The sequence below is a fragment of the Arvicola amphibius genome, chromosome 9, assembly GCF_903992535.2.
Source record: "Arvicola amphibius chromosome 9, mArvAmp1.2, whole genome shotgun sequence".
NCBI classification, from domain to species: Eukaryota; Metazoa; Chordata; class Mammalia; order Rodentia; family Cricetidae; genus Arvicola; species Arvicola amphibius.
This window is the reverse complement of record NC_052055.2, coordinates 93,396,582-93,421,584: the sequence shown is the minus strand read 5'-3', so window position 1 is coordinate 93,421,584 and position 25,003 is coordinate 93,396,582. Positions and strand designations below refer to the sequence as shown.

At 41.6% G+C, this 25,003-nt stretch overlaps 2 protein-coding genes across 2 annotated transcripts in view; one reads left to right on the top strand and one right to left on the bottom strand.

The window, feature by feature from the left end:
- Eif5b (eukaryotic translation initiation factor 5B) overlaps positions 1-11,972 on the bottom strand; it is a 57,402-nt gene extending 45,430 nt beyond the window's left edge. Inside the window, exon 1 of the mRNA XM_038342788.2 lies at positions 11,754-11,972. Within this exon, the coding sequence (XP_038198716.1) occupies positions 11,754-11,788 (35 nt within the window). The 5' untranslated portion in view covers positions 11,789-11,972. The remainder of the gene's footprint in view (positions 1-11,753) is intronic.
- Positions 11,973-12,830: 858 nt separating this feature from the next.
- Txndc9 (thioredoxin domain containing 9) lies at positions 12,831-23,701 on the top strand. The gene is made up of 5 exons (XM_038343698.1): positions 12,831-13,004; positions 14,596-14,804; positions 15,763-15,881; positions 19,572-19,826; positions 22,456-23,701. Exons 2-5 carry the CDS (start codon positions 14,616-14,618, stop codon positions 22,571-22,573), a joined length of 681 nt encoding a protein of 226 aa, XP_038199626.1. The 5' UTR covers positions 12,831-13,004; positions 14,596-14,615; the 3' UTR covers positions 22,574-23,701.
- Positions 23,702-25,003: the final 1,302 nt, after the last annotated feature.

Genomic DNA, 25,003 nt, shown 5'->3' with positions numbered 1-25,003 from the left:
AACTAAATATGAGCAAAAGATAAGAAATTATGCTGCCAAAAACAAACACACTGCAAAAGATGTAAATAAAAACAAAAGCTCAATAAAGGGAAAATAAAATTAAAACAAGGAGATGGCATTCTACACCCATTCCAAAGGCTAAAATGCAAGTAACTGAGAATAACAGTTGCTGACAAAAACACAAAAATGGCTGATTCTCTGGCTGATATAAGACAGACAGGGGGCTGGAGAGCTGGCTCAGAGGCACTGTCTGCTCTTCCAGAGGTCCTGAGTTCAATTCCCAGCAACCACGTGGTGGCTCACAACCATCTATAATGGGATATGGCGCCCTCTTCTGGTCTGCAGACATACATGCAAACAGAATACTGTATACATAATAAATAAAATCTTTTTTTAAAAAAAGTTAAGCTTGAAGCACCTTGGAGCACCAGAAAGTAAGAAATGGACTAAACAAAACTGAGGAAAGTCAACACATAAACACACAGATTCTGGGCATGTGACACCAAAAAATATGAACAACTCAAAGAGTCCACAATGACCAATGAAAACAGCAATTTAGTTAACTGGAGCAACAAACTAAACACAGTATTAAATTGTAAGTCAAGGGCTGGTGGAATAGCTCATCAGTTGCAAACCATGCTTGCCTACACCTGTGAGACCTGAGATTTGATCCCTAGGACTACAAACCAGCAAAGAAATCTGACTTACATGAAAAAAGTAAAATAATAGCCACTAGTTTATGCTAAGTGATAAACAAATGGGCAAAAAAGTAAGAAACAAATGTTAAACTACATAAAACTTCACAATCCAGGAGGGAGAACATAATTTTCCACTCTTAATACTGTGGTTTGTGCACAATGACTTTCTTCCACAGACTAAATATGGAAAGAAAAGAAAGATTTTCCAGAGTAGAAACTGACAAATACTAGCTTGGTCAAATTACCAACATCAACAAGATACCGAAATCTGTTCAACTATCATAGATAAATGAGTCTCAAGAAAATTTGCCACAAAACATGTGATACAGATTTAATAAAGTCAGTAAAATCAAAAGAAATCAAAGCAAATTCAGTATTACAGTTAATTCACAGTAATTTCTTAATTGTAAAAGTACACCATGCTATTATGTTAATAGGCTGTGGTGGTTTTAATAAGATGTGCCCCCATAGGCTGGCATCTTTGAATTGTTTGGGAAAGATTAGGCCTTACTGAAGGGGGTGTGTCAGTGGGAGCAGGCTTTCAGAGTTCACAAGACTTGCAGCATTTTGAATTAGTTCTCTCTGTCTCCTGTGAGCTTTGAGTTGTTCCTACTGCCATGAGTTTGCTTCACTGTCATGGACTCTAATCCTCTGACACTGTAAGCCCAAATAAATGATCTTCTTTTGTAAGTTGCCTTGGTCATGGTGTTTTATCAACAGCAATAGAGAAGTAAGTAATGCATGGGAAAAAGTCAATATACAGAGATTCTGTACTATCATTACCAATTTTTTTAATTCTAAAATTTTTATCTTAAGATTTTTATTTTTAATTGTGTGTATGTATGCGCACGCACACGCACGTGTGTGCAGGTATGTGCATATGTATGTAGGTACTAACAGAGGCCAAGAGAGTGTTGGATCCCTTATAGCTGGAAACACTCTTCACTCCCGAGTCATCTCTCCGGTCCCTGAAGTTAACTTTTAAAAACTCACCGGAGGAGGTGACAGCCACCATGTCATTTCCATCAACTTCAGAGCAAAGGAAAACGTCAAATTTAGCAGAACGTGCACACATCTTATATGTTAAAAACTACAAAACGATGATGAAAGAAATATGGAGAGATAAATAGAAATCATATTCATTGATTGAAGACTCACCAATACAGGAAAATTTTCTCCAAAATTACATACAGGGTTAATGAAAACCCCAGCAAGAGTTTTAAGACACAGCCAGTAAACGATAAAATTTATACATGAAGGCAAATGACTTAGAATAGCTAAGAAAAATTTTTTCATTTGTAAGAAAATAAGGTGGGAAGCATCATTTCACCAAATTTCAGGGCTTACAATGTAGCTAAAATAACCAAAACTACACTGGTATACTGATAAAACACGGATCACTGGAATAGAAGAGAAAAAATAAAAATAGCCACAGAAGTGGCCTCCACAGAAGTGTGGCTACCCTCTATGTACAAAGTGCAAAGCCATTTAAAGTGCAGCTAACCTTCCCCACACAAGAGCTGGTGCAAAAAGAACTGCAGTCTCAGGATTTGTATGAGTAAGCATACTGCAAATTTAAAATACAGAACCTCTGTGGAAAATACAGGGGAAAATACCTAAATCAAAATTAAAAACTTTTGTAGCTGGAAAGATCATAAAAGTGGAATGAAGAACACGAGCTCCAGATTCAGGTGGGGCGGGGGTGACTGCAAAGCACACAATCTGAAAAAGAGCTAATTCTAGAACGTTTTTCAGAAACCCTCAAAACAATAGCAAAAACCCAAATAATCCAATTGGAAAGTAAAATAAAAGGTATAAAGACATTCTATTTAAGAGGATATACAGGTGGCAAATTAAAGGCACTCTACATTAGTGATTTGGGAAATGAAAGTTAAACCCATGTACACCAATCAGAATGCCACACTCCCAAATGAACTGGGCGGTTTAGGCACAGGTGGCAGAATGCCAGGGCCACTCTGAAAAAAAGTCCATCCATTGTGTGTGTGTGGGGGGGGGGTGGTGTGTAAAATGCAAATAATGCATATGTCCTTTAGTAGGTGAATGGTTAAACAAACTATGTATGGTTCATTAATATATGTAAAACACTAGTCAGCAATAAAATAAAACAAACTATGATACGTGCAACAAGTTAGATGGATTTCAAGACAATCAGGATGAGTTGAAAGAAACAATCCCCCCACCCAAAAATTAAACCCATCCACTCACCACTCCATTTATACAACATTCTTTAAAGAACAAAATTTTAGAAATATAAAACAGATCTGTGGTTTAGCATAGGTAGGGTATGCTGTTAAAACATGGAGAATCCAACCAATCCCAGCAGCGATACTCTCTTTATCTTAACTGTATATGAGAATGTAAATGACAGCAAACACACACAAGTATAAATGAAACCAAGCACACATGATTATATTATCCCAATTATATTAAGAATTCTTACAATTTGACAATAAAAAGGACAGCCGATTGAGAACTGGACAAAGCACTCCCAGAGACATGCAGTCAAAGATCTAAAAGGGTCAAAAGAACATGGAGTAACTAGAGAATGACAATCATATCCACAGTGGAAGCTGGGCATGGTGATGAACACCTGTAATCCCAGGATTCAGGAAGCTGAGGCAAGAGAACCTGGGGTCCTAAGTCCTAAACTATATATTGCAAATAAAAACCACAATTTACCAACCAAACACCACTGCCACCACTACACACAGCCACTAAGTTGGCTATTTAAAAAGAGAGGAGGGAGGGGCGGAGGGAGGGACGGAAGGAGGGAGGCTACAAAGCTGTTGGCAAGTATATATAAGAAACTGGAGTTCGCCGGGCAGTGGTGGCGCACGCCTTTAATCCCAGCACTCGGGAGGCAGAGGCAGGCGGATCTCTGTGAGTTCGAGGCCAGCCTGGTCTACAAGAGCTAGTTCCAGGACAGGCTCTAAAAAAGCTGCAGAGAAACCCTGTCTCGAAAAACAAAAAAACAAAAAAAAAAAAAAAAAAAAAAAAAAAAAAAAACTGGAGTTCTTTACATAGCTGATGATGGTACAGGTCATGCCTAAATACATAGTCAACCTGAAAACAAAACAGGTGTTCAGACAAACATCTATAGACAAATGTTCATATCAACATCATGTACATTTACCAAAAGAATGCCCACAAATGGATGGGATCCATATATACACAGAGCAATGGAATATTATTCAGCCATAAATGAGGCACTGATGCAATCTACAACCTTGATCACCCAAAATATTACACTAAGTCAAAAAACTGAGATACAAAGGGTCACACTATGAGATATGATTCCATAAATATGAAATATGCAGAATACATAAGCAAAGGATAGAAATAAATGGAGAGAAGAGGGAATGTTTGTGTATTGGGCAGAGAATCTCTTTTCAGGGCAACTGTTTTGGATCTACACTGAAGACGATTACACAATCCTGGGGATATATTAAATGCTACCAACTACACATTTAAGACTGATACGTCTATGCTAAATGAACTTCATCTCAAGCATAGCCACAAAACTGATTACATATTACATAGCACTTGGAGATATAGTTTTTCATCATTCTGACTAGTGAGCTTATAGGTCTGCACAGAGAAGCACAGAGTGCAGAACACAACCGACAGAGGAGCTTCACCTTTCCCCATTATAACAAGCTGAGGTAAGCAAGCTTTTAAAAAAAAATTCTGAGTTCAAAAAACTAGAGAAAAGATTCACACAATAAAAAAAAACAGCAATTTTAGTCAGTTGGCTGTAATTCTAGGGTAACTTTTAAAAGTTATAAGCTACAAAAGGAACACAGCATAATTCATTTACATGTTCAAACAAACCAAAAATGAAAAGCTATTCTCAAGCTGAGCTGGAATTCTGACTCTGGAATGATATGATGTTGGCATTTAAGAGAACCTGTGGTCACTGTACCAGACAGGGTGGGTGTACTCTTACATAGGAAAGCATTACTCAAGCTGAGCAGGAAGACTGTTGAGTGCAAGCTCAGGCAGAGCCAAAGAATGAGACCCTGAACAGGGAGTTCATCACACCACCCCCACTTTTCTATGCTCCTGAATAATTTCTACAATCGAGCCCTAAATTTTTATTTTTGAAAAGCTGTGAGTTGTAGCTAGGGATGTAGCTCAGTGGTAGCACACTTGCCTAGCCAGTGTAAAGCCTAGGGTTCAATCTCCAGCACTGAGAATAAATCCTTCTGAGACACAAGAACAAACACTGGTCTAATACTTTTTACTCAATTTCTAGAGCTTGATGAGGAGATAATGGAGTTCTAATAACTCATTTTACAACTTTCACTGGCTGAAAAGAGGAGCTCACTTAACAATTATTTTTACATGAGAGCAAACAAGTTCTAAAAAAAAAAACAATAGAAAATTCATCTATATATGCCTGTATTTTTGTTTGCTTGCTTTTGGTTTTTTGATTTGTTTTGTTTTTCGAGATAGGGTTTCTCTGTAGCTTTGTAGCCTGTCCTGGAACTAGCTCTTGTAGACCAGGCTGGCTTCAACTCACAGAGATCCGCCTGCCTCTACCTCCGGAGTGCTGGGATTAAAGACATGTGCCACCACCGCCCGGCTATGCCTGTATCTAAGTTCAGTCCTAACAAGTATCTTTTAAGGAAGGTAACATCCAACCTTAATAAAAGTAAGTGGTCTAGACTGGGAATACATGTTAAAGTAGTAAAATCTGTAATACATAAATATGTAAGCCAGCAGCCTGCATTTATCATGCAATATCACACACGTACAGAACTGTACAGCTCTACTTTTGTATGACTCTAGTTTATACCAGTGATATTTACAAACAAGCACTGGTACCACACTACAAGCCCTTGAGATAAAAGAACTCTGTTCCACTGCAGTCTTAAAGGACCACAGTTACATATTCAGTAAGCACACTGCTAGTCAAAATGTAGAAGGAAACATGACTTCGCATCATCAACCACAAGCAATATTAAGTGACTCTAAACTCTAAAGCTGCACGTTACTGGCTACATGTGATGATACAGTTGAGGCAGGAAGATGCTGCAAATTAGAGTCAAGCTTGAGCTACATACCTAGCCCTACATAGCAAGATCCTGTCTCAAAACAAACAGTAACAACCAAAAAGACATAATGTCAAAGTTATTTTTATCCAATTTTATTTACCAAATAAGAGACTTAAAACAACTAAATAAAAGTAAAAGTATGTTCATCAGTGTGGTGGTTTGAGTAAGAATGGCCCCCATGAGCTCATAAATTTGAATGCTTGGTCCCTAGTTGGCAGAACTGTTTTGAGAAGATGGTGTATCACTAGAAGTGAACTTTGAGGCTTCATACCAGACCTTGTCTGTCTCTGTCTCTCTCTGCCTATAGTAGCCTTAACATGTAAGGTCTCAGCTACTACAGCACAATGCCTGCCTGCCACCACACTCTCAACTTACCCTCTGAAACTGTAAGCAAGACCCTGATCGAATGCTTCCTTTTATACGTTACCTTGGTCACGGTGCCTCTTCAAAGCAATAGAAAAGTTACTAAGACAATCAGTAATGCTGTATCAACCAAATTCTACAAACCATGACCAAGTAAGATTACTCTATCTCATAATTGCAAAACTAATTCAGCATACCAAAAAGAGAAAAACCATAAACTACCACATGCATAAAAGACAAACACATGAAACTTCAGTGTTACAAAGGATATTAATCAAGAAAATAGAGCTAAGGGTATGGGTATGGGTCAGGTCCTAGGCTCAAGCCCCAGAACAACAAAAGGGGGTAACAGATGATAGGACAGTTCTTTTAGTCACTTATCGCTTCCTCCTAGACTACAAACTAGTTACACCATAGGTTCTATACTGAGTGTGTTAATTAAAATTATACTCTGGTAACTACTAAGGCAAACAGTGCAAGTGATAATTTCAATAGACACTGCTTAATAAAAATTCAGTATATTTTTTAACTATAATCCCTTTTTATTTTTTTATTTTTTTATTTTATTTTGTTTTGGTTTTTTGAGACAGGGTTTCTCTGTAGCTTTGGAGCCTGTCCTTGAACTAGCTCTTGTAAACCAGGCTGGCCTCAAACTCAAAAAGATCCACCTGCCTCTGCCTCCCGAGTGCTGGGATTAAAGGCGTGCGCCACCACCGCCCAGCTCCTTTTTTTTATTATTATCATTTTTATTTACTATTCTTGGTTTTTTATTTTTGTTTTGTTTTTCGAGACAGGGTTTTTCTGTGTAAAAGCTCTAGCTGTCCTGGAAATAGCTCTATAGACCAGGCTGGCCTCGAACTCACAGAGATCCACTTGCCTCTGCTAGGATTTAGGCAAGAGTCACTGCTGCTTGTTATTTGTTTTTTTAGACAGAGTCTCACTGTGTAGTTCTGATTGGCTTGGAATCACAGAGATCAGCCTGTCTCTTCCTCTTCAGTGCTAGGATTAAAGGCATGCGCCACCACGCCAGACATTTTTACTGTAATCTCTTAACAGAGCCTATCTGCTGCAAGGCACAAGTCATTTGCAGGTCACTTTAGAGGCTAGAGAGGTAGCTCAGGGTTTAAGAGAGCTTGCTGCTCTTGCAAAGGACCAGAGACAATTCCTAGCATCAATGTCAGGCAGCTTCACAAGCATCTGTAACTCCACCGTTAGCAGATGAGATACACTGTTTCTGCCCTCTGAGGTGCATGTTCTCACTCATGCACCCATAAATAAAATTGAAAACAAAATTTTAAAAGGGTAAGTCATGAAAATTATTAGATTACACATGTTTTCCTTTCTATTACCATCTAAACAAATATAAATTATTTAAAAAAAAAACAGTTCAAATATACGCAATTTCTATCATACTATGGGAACTACAGGATGTCTCCTTATCCAAAGGCTAGTAGCCAAAAATTTTAGATTTCAAGTTTTATAGTACTTGAATACATACAAAAGGAGATGCAACACAAATCTAAACACTAAACTCACGTTTCGTATATATCAGTATGAAGGCAATTTATACATTGTTTTGGGCACACCTTCATTTTGACTATAACACATGACATGAGATCAAGTATGGAACTTTCTACTTGTGGTATGGTGGTACTGAGACTTTTTTGGAATTTTGAAGTACCAAGGATTTCAAACTGTTAACCATTTAAAGATGTTCAGCTCTGTACTAATAATGCCCCACAACCACACATCTTTCTGGAACAATTTTCTTAAGCAGCTCACATTTTCTACTTTAGCTTTATGGGGGGGGGGGGTTAATGCACATGAGTGGAGTGAGGTGCAGTGCCCCAGGAGGTCAAAAGAGGATCTGATGCCCCAGGAGCTGGAGTTAAAGGCAGTGAGTGCAGGCCACCTGTCAAGGGTGCTGGGAACTGAACTCAGGCTGTCTGCCAGAACACTATTCCCACCCCATTTTTTTGTTGTTGTCATTGTATTGTTCGTTGTGTCTCTGTGTAGCTCTGGCTGTCCCGGAACCCACTCTGTACACAAGGATGGCCTCCAAATCAAAGACTGGCCTGGAGTACTAGATTAAAGGTGTTCTTTTTTTTTTTTTTGGTTTTTTCGAGACAGGGTTTCACTGTAGTTTTAGAGCCTGTCCTGGAAGGATTAAAGGTGTTCTTAACCACTGAGCCATCTCTCCAGCTCCACAAATCACAGTTTCTATCACAGACATCCTGTTAACCTGATTACGCCTTGCTGGATGAATGCCTGGCACTAAAGCATCATCTAAGGTTAGGTGCTGTATATGATAGGCAGAACACCCACAAGGAAGGAATCTGACTCTAATTACAGAGCAACACTGGTAGTTAAAAGCAAAGGATGGCTTTTTAACACACTGGCTCCCAAATGCCTATTTCCTAAATAATATTCTGACTTCCCAGACTTCCATGATAGTTGATTTCCGGATAAATGAGAAAAATTTTTTTCTTTCTCTTTGTATTTGGGAGGGTGTTAACTAGGGAACTTGGGAAGTTGTTTTGATTCCATTAATTAAGGTAAACAGACAAGATTCCTTCTAAACTGAAAGATACACAATACTTAGTTATTATCTTTAAATAGATTGGCGGGGGGGGGTGGTGAAGAACTAATAGTTTAAAAAACAAAAAGATAATCTGGATCCTTGTTCCCCTTAGCATATCACCAGTGACAGACCATCCACTGAACTGTACACAGAAATACCAGGCTATCATTAAAGCATGCACTACCCCACACACTATCAACATGAAAACTGATGACAGGACGATCCTAGGCATAAATGGAAATACTGCCTCATCTTTTGTTTCACTGGTGACTGTAGAATCCTACCTTTTGTCGCATCACATTTCCTCAGCCAATGAAAAAGAACCAAGGAGACTTGCTAAACACCCTATAGGGAAACTCATTCTCAGAATTATACAAGCTCAAACAGAATCCCAGAATTCAAAGACAGATAAATTACCAATTCAGCTGCTAATATGTTAAAACATATGTCACACATGTAATAATCAGATAAATAAGATTAATTGAAACCCAACACTAATGGCTAAAAAGTTAAAATAGGAATTAAGCAAGGCCATGGACAAGAGCAATCAAGTAAGTGAGCAGCTGCTCCTTCTCACCTACTTCTACCTGGACAGAAACAAGCTGGCCCTGGGAGAAGTCTCAGGTGTGATGACAGAAACCTACGACCAGATAGGGCTTAACTTTTAAAAGAGTATTAATCCCAAAATGGAAGATTTTCTTTTTAGACTTTCTTCCTAGTCTTCATTCCTGTCCCTTCAAAAAAAAATCTTTTAAAATGAGAGTATGACTTAAATAGGCAGAAAGAAAAAAGCAACCTCACAAGCTGAAAAACACCTAAGCTAAGCCTTGGTAATGTGGTAGACATGCAGAATAAACTCCACACTGGAACGGGGAAAAGGAAGGTTTTCAAACCACACTGCTATCATTTCCCTGCAAGATGAGCCAAAAGTCAAGCACAGGTCCCTGTAAAGGGAGGGAGATCCAGCTCCACTGTTTACTAACAAACTAGCCATCTGACAACAGGCTCTTTACACCACCTGTGGAAATCTCTTAGCAATCACTCTTCGGTAGAACCATAAAACAAAAATTAGCATTCTCCCCTCCTGCTGGCTTTTCTCCATCCTTAAAGAGGCTGGAAAGTAAGTAAAAAATGGAAATTGAATAATATGTGTATTTTAAAATCCAAGCTTGCATAATCCTAAACCAAACTGAAAAGAAAAACAAAACAAAACAAAACAAAACAAAAACCAAATTTTTCTTATTTGTTTTGTCTTTTCAAGACAGGGTTTCTCTGTAGCTTTTGAAGCCTGTCCTGGAACTAGCTCTTGTAGACCAGGCCTCGAACTCAAAGAGATACACCTGCCTCTGCCTCCAGAGTGCTGGGATTAAAGCCATGCTCTGCAGCCACCACCACCTCCAGGCGCAACTTTTTTTTGAAAAAGAAAAAAGGAACTGGTCCTAGTAGATAGCCCCTGCCCGCAATTCCAGAGCTTAAGAAATGAAGGAGACTCCGGAGGGTAAAGGTAGCCTGTGGCCACACAGAGCTGGAGGCCAGACTAAGCTATGTGAGACACTGTTTAACAACTTAGAAAAAAGAAAACCTGCCGGACATTGGTGAGAAATCAGCTCCTTTTACCAGTGCGGACCGGGCTGTGGCTGCATTCTGTTACATTTCTGCGGTGCCCCTCCCTAGTGTTTATCTTTCAGCTACACCTGATGGGTTTACAAAGGAAAGGCCTCTTAGGTTTGGTTCAGAGTATCCATCCAACTGGCCATAAGATAACGTTTGCAGACAGGTAAAGGATATGTGAGGCTTTAAAACAGACAGAACTCAAATTTTTCCTTAGAAAAAAAAAAGTAACTCGTGTTTCCAAAAATCCTATTAAAGATTCAATAATTGTGTTCCACTACGCCGAGAATTCTGCTTTTTTTTTCTTCCTAGTCGCCTGATCTGATGAACAGTGACTTTTTGGCAATTCCTTTGAGAAGTGTCTACCCACATTCGAGAGGAAGGGCAGCTTCCCTGCTCTCCAGCTCCCTCTCTGCTCTGCCAATCTTAACGCCGGTACTAAAATCTATAATAAAACCTGTTCTTCACAAACTCCAACTCTGCCACAAGGAACCCAACTCCTATCCTCCAAACTAGGGTTCGTTTCCCGACAGACATACAACCCAAACCCAAGGCTCATCTTTACATTCTGCTCGTCAGCTAGCCAACTGCGAGGTAAACTTAGCATTCTAACTTCACCATTAATAATTTTCACTTCAAAACCAAGTCTGTGTGAGCCACGACGATGAACTGCCACAGACGTGGTTTTGTTTTCAGTGCTTAAAATCCCCAGGGGTTTTAAAGTAAGTCGAACGGCTACTGCGTAAAGACAAACAGATGGTTGCTGACTGCAAGGAAGTAAACTCAACAGAAAAGGGTGAAAGGACGGAATCAAACGTAACACATAGGCTTGCTCCCCAAATCTCCGCCTAAGTAACTCATAAACACACTCCCTTCCCTGGAAAGGCTTTTTTTAAAGTCTTTAGAAAGCAGCGACCCCGACTGATTTCTACCCCTCCTCCTTTCTTAAGGGAAGTGCTAGGAAGTTAAGAAACAAGCCAGAAGACAGGGCGGAAGATGGGAAGCCAGAAAGCATGGAGTCGGTGCAACCGGCACTTTAAATAACCCCAGAAGTGTTTCCAAGTTGGCCTACAAGAGGAGGGAGCCGCTGGGCTCCCTCTCGGCAACTCCGGAGTTCCTGGGCAGCTCCGGGAGGCGGTCACAGGGCTGGCAGGAGCGAGAGAGCAGCTCCCGGGCCGCCCCAGCCGAGCTCCGAGGGCCCGGCTCGCACCCAGCTGGGCCGTAGGCCTGGGGCAGCAGCGCCCGAGCCCCGGCCCTACACCGCCCGGACGGCTCAAACGACTGCCGAGCCTCGCAGCCCCGGAGACGCGGGCGACGGCCCGAACCCCAGCCGCGGGACGCGTCCCGCCGAAGGCCGCCCACTCAGGGCCCCGGGCCCCGCGCGACTCCCGGCGGACCCCCGGCCCGAGCCCCGCTGTCTACCTGTCTTCGCTCTTATTTTTCTGTTTCTTCCCCATCGCTTGTCAGCGGCGTCGGCGGACCCGGCCTCTCGGTTCGGTGTCTCACACACCCACTGTCTCCCCGCTGACGCCAAAGCCCGCTCGGCTCCGTCCACCTCGCGCCGCCGCCTCTCGCACCCGGCTCTCCACAGACCCGCGCACTGGGACAGGGCACATATGGTGTGAGCCCTCAGTACGCAAGCGCATCGCCCCGCCGCCTCGGCGTGGGGACGCAGGGCGCGGCTCATCGAGAGCGGCGCTTCGGCTAGAGCGTCTTCAGTTGACCCGCCGGCCAGGTGGGAACCCGAGCGCCCCCTAGCCGCAAGGGACTGCCGCGCACCGGCGCCCGGCCGCTCCCGAATTCTAGAACCTAGAGGACCACAATGAGGCTTCTCGTTTCTCACGTCAGCACCCTCCCGGGGGCTGGCATTCGACCCAGGAGTGGTGCTGAAAATTCACTCATGCCTACATCTCCTCAGCTGCAGGAAATTCATTCATTACGAGACCACAAGGAGCCAATAATGAGTCTTCCGGAGTTCCCCAGGGACACACACACACACACACACACACACACCAAAATAATGAATGGATCCATCCCCCTCAGGAACAATCATGTATAACACTTAGTAACACTGTGAACATTTATTAGGGAGAAAACACACACGGGTACAGCGACCAATCCCCTAATATGAATCTTCATATGAGCAAGTTCTAAAAATTCGTGTGTTTAAGGAAGTCAGGAGGGAAGATTCTGTAGTGGCGAAAATGTTTTGGGGCGATGTTATTAGTGCGAGCTACCGATTAATAGTGCACTGTAAGTTATACTTAACTTTAAAAAAGACTAAACTTGAAAGCCCCACGGACAGGAACAACATCAGGCTCATTTCGATGAAGCACAGCCGGGGCTGACGCACAGCCTGTGCACAAGAAAAACTACAATTCCCAGCGTCCTTAGCGCCCATCCCTCCGGTCATCAGCCAACAAGTATAGGGTCGGAATCTTGTAGTTCCGGGTGGCGGAGGAGAGACGCACTCTCCGAGGCTTTCGTCACCCCCTCGCCGCCCCTTCCGCGGGTCTCTCACATTGTATCGCGAGAGGACTTTAGCCAATAGAAAGGAAGAGTGGACAGAACCTTCGCCGCCCTTAACAACTGCTGCGAGGCTGAAACCTGCGTGAACCCGGTCGGTAGTCTTGTTCTGCAGCGTCCTCTCCGTCGGCACCACTAATAGGCCAGGTACGGCAGAGGATGCTGTGACAGATCCTGCCACCGCGTTCCGTTGTTGAAGGACAGATCAGGGCTACACGTCCGGCCGGGTCGGGCGGGGCCGGGGGTGGGGGCGGCGGAGAGGGCGTAGCTGAGACAGCCTTGACCGTGAGGCTGCTGAGGCTGTGGCGCACGCGCCCCAGGTAATGCGAAATCGATTCCCCCGGAACAGCTCCGCCTGTCCCTGGAGCGCAGGGAGTGGCAAAGAATCTTCCGACAGGTACAGGGGTTAGGATTTCGATCAGCAGTTGGTAGGTTAGTTAAATAGTTAGGTATCAGCCCTTCAGTTCATCTGTAAGAATAATATTCGAGTTGGTTCAATAAATAGAAAGTTAGGGGGCTCACTAAGCTATTTCCTTACTTCCCCTCCCCGCCCCCGCATCTAAAGGCAGTGACTACCATGGCCTAACCTAGCGCAACTCTTGTGGCCTGTATTCTCGTGAGGCTCCAAATTTAAATGTAAAGGCATCCTGTAAAAAGCCACAGGAGTAAGCGAATGCTATGCCCAGATAACGTCAGATTCTGATGAGTTTGTTTCGGATCCCCTCATTTAGTCCCGACTGAAGTCTTTGTTGTTGTTGTTGGTGGTGGTGGTGTTTGTTTTTCGTGACATGGTTTCTCTGTAGCTTTGGAGCCTGCCCTGGAACTCGCTCCGTAGAACATGCTGGCTCTGAATTTATAGAGATCCGCCAGCCTCTTCCTGCCAGTGCTGGGATTAAAAGCGTGCACTGACACCACCCGACCCAAGTGGAGAGTCTTAATCTTACATTTCACTTCCGGGGTAGGGATCATAGAAATACAGCTTCTTTTCAATCGTATAGTACTTACGAGTCGTTGACAGTTGGTGTTTAGAGGGTTGTTTAGGGTTTATGTAGCCCAGGACTCTCTTTGTGTATCCAAGGATGATCTCAAATCCCTGATCCTTGGGCTTCTGCCTTTGAGAACTGAGATTACGGTTATGAACCACCATGCCCAGGCTAACTTTGTTTGGGAAGTGGTTGGTTTTAGCTGTCAACTTGATACAACCTAGACTCGCCTGAGAAGGACTCAGTGAGAGATTGGCTAGAGCAGGATGGCCCGTGGGTGTGGCTGGGGGGAGTGGGGATTATCTCGATTGCTTAAATAAAGCAAGGAGACCTACCCATTTGTGTTGCACCGTTCTGTGCCCTGAATTTGAATCCTGAATTAAGTGTAGAGGGGAGATTAAACACAAGTAAAGCTGTCTCTGTTAGGATATCTCTGAGAGGGTATAGAAGTGAAACTCCTTATGGCAGTGTCCATTAATAAATGGCTTTTCTAGAAGCCATAAAGTTAGTACCATCAGGGACGTCCCCGGATCCTGGAACTATGGACCATGTCTTTGATAGACTAGGTCTTTGCTCCTGTTTTAGCAGATGTTGGGGCCTACCTGCAAGGTTCTAAGGTCAGAATGCTATCTCTAACATGGCATCTGCTGTGTTAAGGTCCTGAGCCCTGTTACCAACACCCTGTCTTTAAAAAAAAAATCCAACAAAACCCCAAAAGTGTAAACTTAATGCTTGTTTCTTTGTGACCCTCCCAGCATCAAGACTGCTTAGAAAAATGGAAGGTAATGGCTCCATCGACATGTTCTCAGAAGTCCTAGAGAACCAGTTCCTCCAGGCCGCTAAGCTCGTGGAAAGTCACCTGGACTCAGAAATTCAGAAGCTGGATCAGATCGGTGAAGATGAGCTCGAACTCCTCAAAGAGAAGAGACTGGCGGCACTCAGAAAGGCCCAGCAGCAGAAACAAGTAACCTCTCCCGCCTGCTCTCTGAAATCACCTTAGCGCTATGCTCCTGACTCCACGCGTGCTGTCATGTGACGTTCCTCACTTTCAGGATGTTCTGAATTCAACTTCTCTGTCACTTAAATATTTTCCCAGGAATCAAACATAAGGGAAGATAGGCGAGATGTAGCATTTAATTGAGGAGCTGACATGTGGAAGAGAGATTAAAACTTTTCTCAGACCAAGCTTAGGGTGCACATATCAAAACTGAAGACATACAATGGTTCCGTGTGAGAAGAGGTTTCTAAAGCATGTGTGCATTTTTATTAAATTGGCTGGGGGTGGGGGGCAGGACTTCCCTGTGCAGCCACAATTGACCTGCTTCTGCCTCCAGAAGCACTGGAACTGAAGGCCGGTGCCCCCACACCCAGTTCTGTGTAGTTAACACAAAGGCTCAGAAAGGTCATTAAAATTCTAGTTAAGTAAATGATGGGAAGGATTGAAACTTTTGCCTTGTTTTTTCTTTCTTTCTTTTAAACCATCTGGCTGAAAGGTGGCATAGTGAGTGTATAGTTGAGGTAACAAGATTTCTGCCACAGGAAAGGTGGAAGGGGCTGAGTGTTCTCAGACTTGGTTCTGGTGCCTTGGCTTGTGAGTTGAATTACATGTCAGGTTTTCCTTGGTTCTGGACACCACATGAGTAGAATACTTTTCCTTCTGAGGACTCTGCTCACTGATGTCTAGTCTAGAAGGCCTTGCCTGTTTGAGATTATCAGAAGCAGACAGGTGGGTTTCTAAGCTTCTGAGCTGCAGTAACCATACTGTCCCCCCCAAACTGATAGGCTTTATTTCATGGGGTGGTTTGTTTGGTTTGTCTTTTCGCTATGGGATAGAATTGGTTTCTTTACAAAATAATACACTTAAAATCCCGAGTGTCACCAAAAGACATTTCAGCTGGATCGTGTGCTTCTCTTGAAATTAGGAATGGCTTTCTAAAGGACATGGGGAGTACAGAGAAGTTGCCAGCGAGAGAGACTTTTTTCAAGAAGTCAAGGAGAGTGAAAAAGTGGTTTGCCATTTCTACAGAGACACCACATTCAGGTAACTTTGCTTCCCCCCGCTCCCCGGAAGTCAGTATTCCTGTGAGAATTGTTCATTGTTCCTCAAATTTGTTTCCACTGTGTAACTCTAAGTATGTCTTAAAGTAGACTCTTGCGATTCTCACCAAAACAATAATTTGGTTGCTTTTTTACTGTGCTGTGTTCGCTGGGAATTGGAGACAACAGCTTTCGTGATCAGTGTTTATCCACTCGCTCTGTCCTCTTGATAAGGAGATAGTGAGGGACTTGACCAAGCCTTTACTTGAAACCTTAGTTGGAACTGCCAGGCTTATCTCCTGTGGGAACAAAAACAAAAATTCTTGTCCAAAACATTTTTGATTTCCATTTGAAAGTTAAGATAACCCCCCCCCCCAAAAAATAAATAAAGATAACCCTAAAGTATCTAGCTTGGTGCAATCCTGCTCACAATTCCATGTTTACCAGCAGCTGTCTCTTAACCATCAGCAATCAAAAAATTCAAAATCAGCACAACATTATACTGTGTATTTCCCATCTTTTGTGGCTTTTTTCCTTTGTTTAAAAACTTTTTTAATGGTTTGTTTTTATTTTATGTGCATTGGTGTTTTGACTGCCTGTATGTCTGTGTGTGGGTACCAGATTCTCTGAAACTGGAGATACAAACAGTTGTGAACGGCTATGTGGATGCTGGGGATTGAATCCTGGTCCTCTGGATGAGCAACCAGTGCTCTTAACCACTGAGCCACCTCTCCAGCCCCTGCTTTTTTTCTTTTATTTTACATTTACTGTCTCTTTAAAGACTTTACTTGACTATTTTAAACTATTTCTTTCTATAACTGTCCATACCCCTTTTCTTTCCTTCTTAAGCCTGCATACATTGTATAACACATTGGAATATGTTCAGAGTTTTTTTTCTGTCTGGACCTCTTGTTCTGCGTATCTTTTAGGCTTTTTTGACCACACGAACAATTTTTTTTTTTTTTACATTAATCATAAACTGATTGGCCCATTAGCTTGGGCTTCTTATTAACTCTTATAACTTACATTAGCCCATTATTCTTATCTGTGTTAGCCACATGGCTCAGTACCTTTTTCAGCGGCGTAGTTACATCTTGCTTCTTCTGTGTCTGGACAGGACTGCAGAGGAATCCACATGAGCAAATAAGCTACACCTGGGTCCTCTGTGAGCCTCTCTTGGCTGACTCTGCCCACGTCTAGGTTTGTGAGAGCCAAGCCTAAAGCTTGTGGCCTGGTCAGAAGCGCCTGACCAGGTACTACATTCACCTCCTATCTATGGAAGCCAGTACCTGTGCTGCCACAAGCGGTTCTTACTTAGCTTGCTCTCTCTTTTTTTTTTTTTTTTTTTTTTTTGGACATTTTGAGACAAGGTTTCTCTGTAGCTTTGGAGCCTGTCCTGGAACTAGCTCTTGTAGACCAGGCTGGCCTTGAACTCACAGAGATGGGCCTGCCTCTGCCTCCGAGTGCTGGGATTAAAAGCACGTACCACCACCACCTGGCTCTTAGATTGCATTTCTACTTAACGCTGACAGCTGAACAGCAGAGCGGGGCCTCTGAAAGTGGCAATGTCTTCTTTCTTTCTTTTTTTTTTCCAGTCTTCGGACTCATGTTGTTACGCTAAAATGTTGGTTGTTTTTCATTCTTATAATTCTTTTGCAGCTTCTAAATCATGACATGGAGGCTTATTTCTTATAAATGCCCAGCCCTAGCTTGTCTTATTTCTAGCCAGCTTTTTTTAAATTGTCCCTTCTACCTTTTACCTCTGGGCTTTTTCCTTTACTTAACTTCTGTAATCTTTCACTCTTACTCCTTGTCTGACTGGCCTCTTCTTTTCTTGTCCTCGCCTTTTGATTTCTTTTGCTTCTTCCTCCCTCTAATGTTCTTCTATTTATTTTCTCGGCCTGCCAGCCCCACCTATTTCTCTCTCCTGCCTAGCTATTGGCTGTTCAGCTTTTTATTAGACTAATCAGGTGTTTTAGACAAGGCGCCGTAACTGCTTCACAGGTGTTTTAGACAGACCTAGTAATAGCTTCAAACAAATGCAATGTAAAAGAATGCAACACATCTTTGCATCATTAAACAAATGTTCCACAGAATAAACAAATGTAGTACATCTTAAATTACTATTCCACAACATGGGTTGGTCCCAGGCATGGTGGTCTACAGCTATAATTTCATTGCTTTTGAGACTGCAAGTAGGATCACAATTTTGAGGTCAGCCTGGGCTACATAGTAAGATCTTAGAACAACAGCAAAATATATTAATGAACAAATGGTGTGCATAGACTGAATTAAATTAGGCTCCTTCTTCAGTTAAAATATGGAGTAGATTTATGTTACAGATTTCTTACATACAGATTTGTTTGTTTAGAGCATCATTTAAAACCCGATATTTGTTACCTTACCATTTATTTCTAAAATTTTGCTTTGTTTGCTCTTTTGGTTTTTCAAGACAGGGTCTCTAGGTAGTCCTAGCTGTCCTGGAACTCAGAGATCTGCCTTCGTCTGCCTCCCAGTTCCTGGGATTAAAGGTGTGTGTCACCATCACCCTGTCTTAGTTCTGAAATCTTATTGAACTACCTGGGAGAAAAGACCCAGCCAGGAACAAGATTGGGCATCAAGGTTACAAGAAACTTCCTGAGCCTAGACTAGTTCTGGAGCAACAGCGGGTACTCAAGAATCACCTGTGTACTTCCCTGTTACACCCGAGAACTTTGACTCACCTGTATGTTTTAAAAGTAATCAACTCTTAGCTGGCTGTGGTGGTGCTTGCCCTTAATCTCAGCACTTGGGAGGCAGAGGCCAGCGATTATGAACCTGGTCTATGGAGTAAATTCCAGTACAGTAAATTCCAGTATAGCCAAGACACAGAGAAACCCTGTCTCGGAAAACAAAATAATAAGTAAGTAAAACTCAGATATAATGAACACCTGTGCTTAAGAGCCGAAAAGGTTGGCAGTCTGTTTCTTTTGCAACTAGGAGCTTGGTTTGTTTAAAATAGATTTTAATTTAAAGAAAATGTCACTTCCTCTTCATCTGATGGTTTAATAAAAATCAGTACAGAGCTGAAAGTGCAGTTTATTGGGTTCATTCTCTAGCACTGGGGAGTTGGGGGTGGAGTCACACTGATACCATTCATTTCTTAAGGATCACACTAGCCATATTTAAACAGCACTAGTAACCTTTAATAGATAAGCTTCCCTGACAGAGTTACATGTTTCAGGGAGTTCTTGGTGGCTCCAGTTTTTGGCTTTTTTTGTTGTTGTTGTTTTGTTTCCATTTTTGGTTTTTAGTTTTTCAAGACAGTGTTTCTCCGTGTAGCCCTGGTTCTGTCCTAAAATTCACTGTAGACCAGGCTGGCCTCCAGCTCAAAGATCAGCCTGCCTTTGATTCCTGAGTGCTGGGATTAAAGGTGTGAGCTACTACTGCCCAGCTCTGGTGACTCCAGTTTTTAATCGTAAATTCCAAATGTGGCACCAGCTGAATTTTTGCCTTTTATGAGTTCTGTCAGCTTCAAATCTATCCCCCTTCATCCTTATGAAGACACCAGGAAACATTCATGCATAAGGGAACCTTATTTTTTTTATCCTAAATATGGCAACTCATAAAATTAAGATTCAAGCAGAAAAACATATAAAATGAGCTGCACAGTAATGCTTTCTTTAGCTTTTGCCTTTCTGCTCTTGTCTTACAGGTGTAAAATACTAGACAGACATTTGGCAACACTGGCCAAAAAACATCTTGAAACCAAGTTTTTGAAGCTGAATGTGGAAAAGGCGCCATTCCTCTGTGAGAGACTGCGGATCAAAGTCATCCCAACACTGGCTCTCCTGAGGGATGGCAAGACACAAGATTATGTTGTCGGCTTCACTGACCTAGGAAACACAGACGACTTCACCACGGAGACTTTAGAGTGGAGACTTGGTTGTTCTGATGTTATCAATTACAGGTAACCTTTAGCAAAAACGAACCAAAAAATAGATTCATTTGAAGCCATGCCTAGTTGGTCATTTTTTAGAATTTATTTATTTATTTTGTGTTTTAATGTTTTATGAAATTAAGTCCTGTTATATGCAGCTTGGGAAAAGCCCATTTCTTAAAGCATAGAGTAATGTGATTTTTTTTTTTTTTTTTTTTTGGTTTTTCGAGACAGGGTTTCTCTGTAGCTTTGGAGCCTGTCCTGGAACTAGCTCTTGTAGACTAGGCTGGTCTCGAACTCACAGAGATCCGCCTGCCTCTGCCTCCCGAGTGCTGGGATTAAAGGCGTGCGCCACCACCGCCCGGCTGAGTAATGTGATCTTATAGCAAAATCAAATTTACAGGTAAAAACTGAGCCTTGGAGGCAGCCTAGACATTTTCAATGTAAGAAATGTCACTGAAACTAATTTTGGAAACCCAAAGTGACATTCCTGAATAGATTGCTTTTGGGTGTGTGCAGGAGGGTTGTTTTTTACGATGTTTAGACAGTCAACTCAGAGACTGGCACATGCTAGACAAGTCTTCTGTCACTAAGTTATACCCTAAGCCTTAACTCCACAATTTATAGCTGACTTAAGTGATTCTTTGTGATAAAATTAAAATGTAAAACACAACTGCCAAAGAGGTCATTATGCTTTTGTGATTTCATGCTTGTAGTACTGAGGTGACAGCCAGGACCTTACATGTACTAGCTGTACGCTGCACACCACACCACACCAGTAATCCATAGCCCTGAATAGGCTTTTACTGTAGGCGTTCACATGTCACACGTACAGTCTGAAACTTCAAAAGCTTACGTAACTGAAACAATCTAAAACTCATCTTCCTTTTTTTTGTGCATGGCTTTGTCCCTTTCGAATTGAAAGTGCCACCTGTTCTGTGCCTATTCTCGCTTTAAAAAGAGAAGGAAAACAGAGACAAGGAAAATTGTGCCTTTCACCTTTCGTCTCCTCCACTTCCCCTCACTCCGCTAAACATGGATGAATTATCTCTGTACTATAGAAGTCCATTTTTTTCTTTTGTTAACATGAACATAAATTAACATTTGTTCAACAAAACACTATTTTGAAATTATTTCTAACTTTTTCTTTAGGTTTTTGTGTTTTAAGACAAGGTCTTACTCTACAGTCCAGTAATGTTAATCCTCCTACCTCAGCCTCCCAAGTGCTGGGATTACAGATGGGATCCACCATGCCCAACTTGATTTTGAATTTTAGTTATGTTGCAAACTAGCAAAAGGAATTCTTGCATAGTCTCCCATATTCCCACATTTTAAATGTATATGCCAGATACATAACAAATTGTTTTCAGAACCGTTGAGTATACTTCTTTATTTCTAAATGTATTTTTCCTAAGAATAAGTACATTTTCTTGTATATTCCCAGTGCAGTTAATAAAATAGCAGTGATATAGTTTATAGAACCTACTCAAATGTACCACCATCCTTGTATCGTTTTCCTTGTCTGGAAATTGTGTCACATTTAGTTATTGCATTTAGTTTCTGTAACAATTTCTATAGTAATTGTTTTAGGCTTGCAGTTTTTAAAAAGTATAAGCTAGTTAATTTCTCAATGTTCCCCAGCTCGGGTCTATATGTGCATCTCGGCATCAGACTCAGATCTCAGGTCAGGGCTAGTTGCTGCAGGAGAGTGTCGGTGCCTTCATTCTCAGTGCGGCATCTGGTGGTAGTGGTACAGCGCTGGGTTGGACACTATCATGCCAGGTGGTGATTTATGAGGAACTTTTGTATCACTTGCATTTATTTCCTTGTTCATTTAGTGATTAGCCTGGGCTGCAAATGATTTTATTCTGCAGGTTATAGTCAATAAAACTTCATTATCCTTTGACCCTTGTGGCCCAAGCTAGATGCTTTAGGAAAGCTTATGTTGTATTCTGTCTGTAAAATTAGCTGTGTTTCTAAGAAGTTGTACTTCCTTTCAGTGGCAAGTGATAGTTTTTTCTCCTTTTTGATTTATTGATTACTTTATTTACTGTTTGTTCAGGGCAGGCTCTCACTGTATAGTCTAAATGGTCCTCAAATGCACAGTCCTAGCTCAGCCTCCTGGCAACTGGAATTACAGGCATGTGCCACAGTTCCTGCCTAGCAAATGATGTTCCAGAACTAACATCTGGATGCCAGGAATACTCCCAGACACATATACAAAACTGCCTTATTATTTATTTCTCTAGCATCATTGAAAAGTTTTTTTTTTTAAAGTTGTGTTTTGTTTTTCTAAGTTTTGTGCCAGTCCCGGGCTGACAATAGTGCATTCCGTGAGTGAGTTTGCGAATGTGTGTAGAAATGTAAACACTGGTTACTGCCCAGGAAGAGTCACAGCAGGGGCTCAGGCACGGCTGTGCTCCCTGTCTGCTTCAGAACATTAATGCCCAGCGTGCAGAGGGCCAGGGCCCCATCTCCATCAGCCCAAAAATATTTATGATAATGATTATGATAAACAAGAAGCTCAAACGTTGATCTAATACAGTTAGATAAGGTGTGACACTATTAACTGTTAGTATTAATGCTTTTTACATTCTAGCATCCCAAGTGTATTAAATCATAAAAAATAAAATGCTCTTAAACTTTGTTTCGCTTTTAGTGGAAATTTAATGGAGCCACCATTTCAGAGCCAAAAGAAATTTGGGACAAACTTCACAAAGCTGGAAAAGAAAACTATCCGAGGAAAGAAATACGATTCTGATTCTGATGATGACTAGACTGTGCTGTATTTGTAAAGCATCTGTTTGTTTACATCAGAGTTAAGTGTCTCTCTGAAGTCCTTGATTTCGGCCCATTGACCTCGTATCCCAGAGTTTACACTGCTTCACCACATGGAAGGACGCCATTACTATTTGTCTGTGGCCATCGTGTGTAGCTTGAGAGAAACAGATATCTTAAATTACCTGGAAAGGGTCTGGATTCTCTATTTTTGTGATTGTTTTTATCATTACGTAATTCTTCTATCTTTATACCACTCACACTTGTGTTTTTAATCTGCGGAGTTAGCAATAGAAATTCAGCAACTTTTACAGGACTTAATGAGTGCTGTCTATACAAATGGTGTGGGAGCATTTCCTGGTGTCCCACATATACCTGTCAGTGAGTCCTCACTTCATGGAATGTGTTTTAGGAACTATTAAAGACTTGCCGTGTATTCTGGGTGCAGCATGATGACTGCTGAAAGCAGCAGGACAGTCAGGTCATCAGCACATTGCCTGATTTAAAGGGTCCGCATTGCTTACATGCTGAGATGTGTTAAATAGTTAAGAAATAGTTTTTGAGTGGCCGCATATGGAACTCCGATGGCTGCTAGTACAACAGTTTTAGAATAGTGTGGCACCATCTAATGAGATGGCTCAGTGTAGGGAAGCACTTGCCACAAATCTTGAGGACCCGAGTCAATTCCCAGGACCCACTTGGAAGGAGAGAAACAATTCCTGCAGATTGTCCTGGAGCACACACACACGTGATACAGTAGATACAAATTGTCATGTAACACACGTAGTGCAGTAAATACAAATTGTCAGGTAACACACACAATAAAGTTAATACAAATTGTCATGTAACACATAATACAGTAAATACAAATTGTCATGTAACACACGTAATGCAGTAAATACAAATTGTCATGTAACACACGTAATGCAGTAAATACAAATTGTCATGTAACACACACATAATGCAGTAAATATAAGTTGTCAGGTAACACGTAATGCAGTAAATAAAAATTGTCATGTAACAACACATGTAATAGAGTAAATACAAATTGTAACACGTACTACAGTAAATACAAATTATCATGTAACACATAATGCAGTAAATACAAATTGAATTTTGAAAAGTAATTTGGGATTTGGAAGCAATCTAAAGTGGGAAAGAAGGGGGAAGTGTAAGACAAACATATTAATAAATTAAAAATGACATAAAGAGGCTGGGAAATGGCTCAGCAGTTAAGAGCACTTGGGTTCGATTCCTAGCCCCCACATGGTGGTTCACAGCCATGCATTAGCTCAGTTCTGGGTGAATCTGATGCTGCCTTCTGATCTCCGTGGGCACAAGCACACGTGCACATACATACATTCAGGCAGGAAACAAACTAAGGCAAATCTATTTTTAAAAGATATAAAAATCTAGTTCTTTGAAGGCAACAAACCTGTCCTGAGCAGGTGAGGAAAGGCATAGCAGAAAAGATTCAAGGAAAAATTGAAATGGCCAACTATGAACATCTTTATACTAATAAACAAGAAAAACAGAATCCTAGAAAGACCAATTGAAATAGAAGAAGTAAAAAAAAAAAATAGGAGCAGGGCTCTAAAGAGATGGCTCAGTGGTTTAGAATACACACCTGCTCTTGCAGAGAACCCAGGTTCAGTTCCCAGCACCCTTGTCAGTGATAACTTAAGCTCCAAGGGTATAATGCCATCTTCAAGCGTCTTTGGGCACCTGCTCACTTAAGTGCAGACTCACATACATGAAGAGAAACCTTCTAAATTTGAGCAGAACTAATCTATAAATAGCATTTCTAATGGAAAAGTACAACACTAAATGACTATACTCATAAATTCAAAAACATTTTTAAAGAATGACATCAATTTTCACAAACTTTTACACCTGAAACATAAGGGATAACACTATCTCCTGCTAGTAACTCTTCTCTTAGACTAGTATTAAGCTAACACCAAAGCCAGACTGCAATGCAACATCATAAAATTACAGACCAATAATTTTCCTGAGCACACAAAAATGCTAACTAAAGCCCAGTAATATAAGAAAACGATTATATCTTAAGATCATACTCACACATGCATATACCCAAATACAGACATAAACACATAATTTAAGTCTTAATAAGCAGAATCTGGGGGGGGGGAGTTGTTTCGACAGGGTTTCTTTATGTAGTCCTGGCTGTCCTGGAACTAAGTTGATAGACTGGGCTGGCCTCTGCCGACCCAGTGCTGAGATTAAAGGCGTGTGCCACCACCACCTAGCACAATTTTTTTTTTTAATCAGTGTGATTTCATCCTGTAGCTACAGTCAGGAAGCAAGTGGGAATGGCTGCCCTGACAGAGCAGACCCAAGCAAAGTCAGAGACAAGACAGTCGACAACAGACTCGATGGTAGACTCAAAGCTGCCTTTGGGACTCTCA